Consider the following 1943-nt stretch of genomic DNA (forward strand, 5'->3'; position numbering starts at 1 on the left):
GGAGGTTGCAGTGAGCTGAGATCACACCACTGTACTCCAACCTGAGCAACAGAGCAAGACTCTGCCTCAAAACAAAACAAAACAAGATTTCTAAACATATCTATTAAGGAAAAATGAAATAGAAAACTTGATTAGATCTATAACAAAGAGGCTGAACTGGTAGTCAACTCAGAAGAATGGTATTAGAAGTGAGAAGCAGAAAAAACACAGGAATTACATTTTTTTGTTCAGCGTTAAGGAGATTTTGCAAGATTAAAAAAAAACACACAAATCAGAAACTGATCATAAAGCTATAAGCAGTCTAAGTTGAAACTAGGAAAAGAAAGCTATCCCATTTTTTTTGGTAGAAATGATGTGATGCACACTTTTTTTTATTTGATCATATTTAAAAAGACAGAGCAGAATCACATTCATTTTCTTAATAGTATCACTGTAAACATAGCGAATTTTGTTTGGTGCTCTTAGATTGCTCTGGAAATTTCTGAAGAGTTGACCATAGCAGCTTGGTTAGCCTTTTCCTTTCCCCCAAGGCTCTCCTGCCCTTTGCATAGTGTTGGTGACAACTGATGCTAACTAAATAGCATGTGGCTGAGCTTGCCAAATCCTTTCCACCTCCTCCCATAGGCAACAGGGTGACTTGGCTGAAAGGCATTGAGTAAGCAAGTAGGTTATCAGAGAACAGAGGGAAGATTCCATTGTAGATAATTTCAAATATTAGAATTGATGAACTCAGAGTTTAACTGCTCAGTCCCTTCTTCTGCTGACCTGATACAGATATAATCGCAATGGATCTCAGATCTTTGGTCCATTAAGACATCGGAGTAATGTACTCAGTTCCTTTGATTAAAATGCGTTGGAGAAGCCATCTCTGGGTGGAGCAGAGAAGTTCGTTGATAGTGATGATATTATAAGAGGAAAACTGAAGCAGCAAAACAGCAGGCAGCGCCTCTTTCTTCTTGCACTCAAATGATTACTTCACTCCTGTCAGCTTTATAGTCCAAGCAAACTCTGCAGGAACAGCAGAGGGTGGCAACTGGGGCAGAGAGATGAGGAGACCTTTATCTGGATCTGTGGACCACTTCAGATCTCCTTGAATTCCCAGCATCATTATCTGCAGAAAACAAAAGGGAATGAAACCAACTGGTAATGCACTAATGAGCAGAGAATACAGGCTGACTATGGTGGGAAACGGCCATGCTGGGCCAGGGCAGGAAAGCCAGTCTAAAGGAGGTATGAATATGGGAGAAACCTGGCAGGGAAGGAAGAAAGGATGAATCTGCCAATTCCTTTACAGAAAGTTACATCTTAGGACTGACTGAGCCTCCTTACCTTCGTAGTTGAGGTAGTTATGGGAGATTCAAGGTTTAAGACTCCATTTTCTGGCCAATGCAGAAAAATGGCATAAACAGCTGATCCCTTTGAGGTATACCTGGGAAAACAGAAACAACACTGTCAAAGATACCTGGCTTGTTATCCTGATATACAACTTTATGCATTCCCTTTTAATGTTAATTTTAATTTTTTTTTTTCTTTTGAGACAAAGTCTCACTCTGTTGCCCAGGCTGGAGTACAATGGTATGATCTTGGCTCACTGCAATCTCTGCCTCCTGGGTTCAAGCAATTCTTGTGCCTCAGCCTCCCGAGTCACTGGATTACAGGTGTGCGCCACCATGCCTGGCTAACTTTTGTATTTTTAATAGAGATGGTATTTTGCTATGTTGAACAGGCTGGTCTTAAACTCTTGGCCTCAAGTGATCCACCTGCGTCGGCCTCCCAAAGTGCTGGGATTACAGGTATAAGCCATTGCACCTGGCTCCTTATTTTTTAATTTTTTTTTTGAGTCAGAGCCTCACTCTTGTCCAGGGTGAAGTATAGTGGTACAATCTTGGCTCATTGCAACCTCCACCTCCCAGGTTCAAGCAATTCTCCTGCCTCAGCCTCCC

At 41.6% G+C, this 1943-nt stretch overlaps 1 protein-coding gene across 1 annotated transcript in view; it reads right to left on the reverse strand.

Annotated features, from left to right (window-relative positions):
• Positions 1-334: 334 nt before the first annotated feature.
• Positions 335-1943, reverse strand: part of FUCA1 (fucosidase, alpha-L- 1, tissue) — a 21617-nt gene continuing 20008 nt past the window's right edge. The window contains exons 7-8 of the mRNA XM_011977908.1: positions 1330-1429; positions 335-1111 (exon numbers count right to left, since the gene is read on the reverse strand). Of these exons, the coding sequence (XP_011833298.1) occupies positions 971-1111; positions 1330-1429 (241 nt within the window). The 3' untranslated portion in view covers positions 335-970. The remainder of the gene's footprint in view (positions 1112-1329; positions 1430-1943) is intronic.

This window comes from Mandrillus leucophaeus, unplaced genomic scaffold, assembly GCF_000951045.1.
Source record: "Mandrillus leucophaeus isolate KB7577 unplaced genomic scaffold, Mleu.le_1.0 Scaffold185, whole genome shotgun sequence".
Classification (NCBI taxonomy): Eukaryota; Metazoa; Chordata; class Mammalia; order Primates; family Cercopithecidae; genus Mandrillus; species Mandrillus leucophaeus.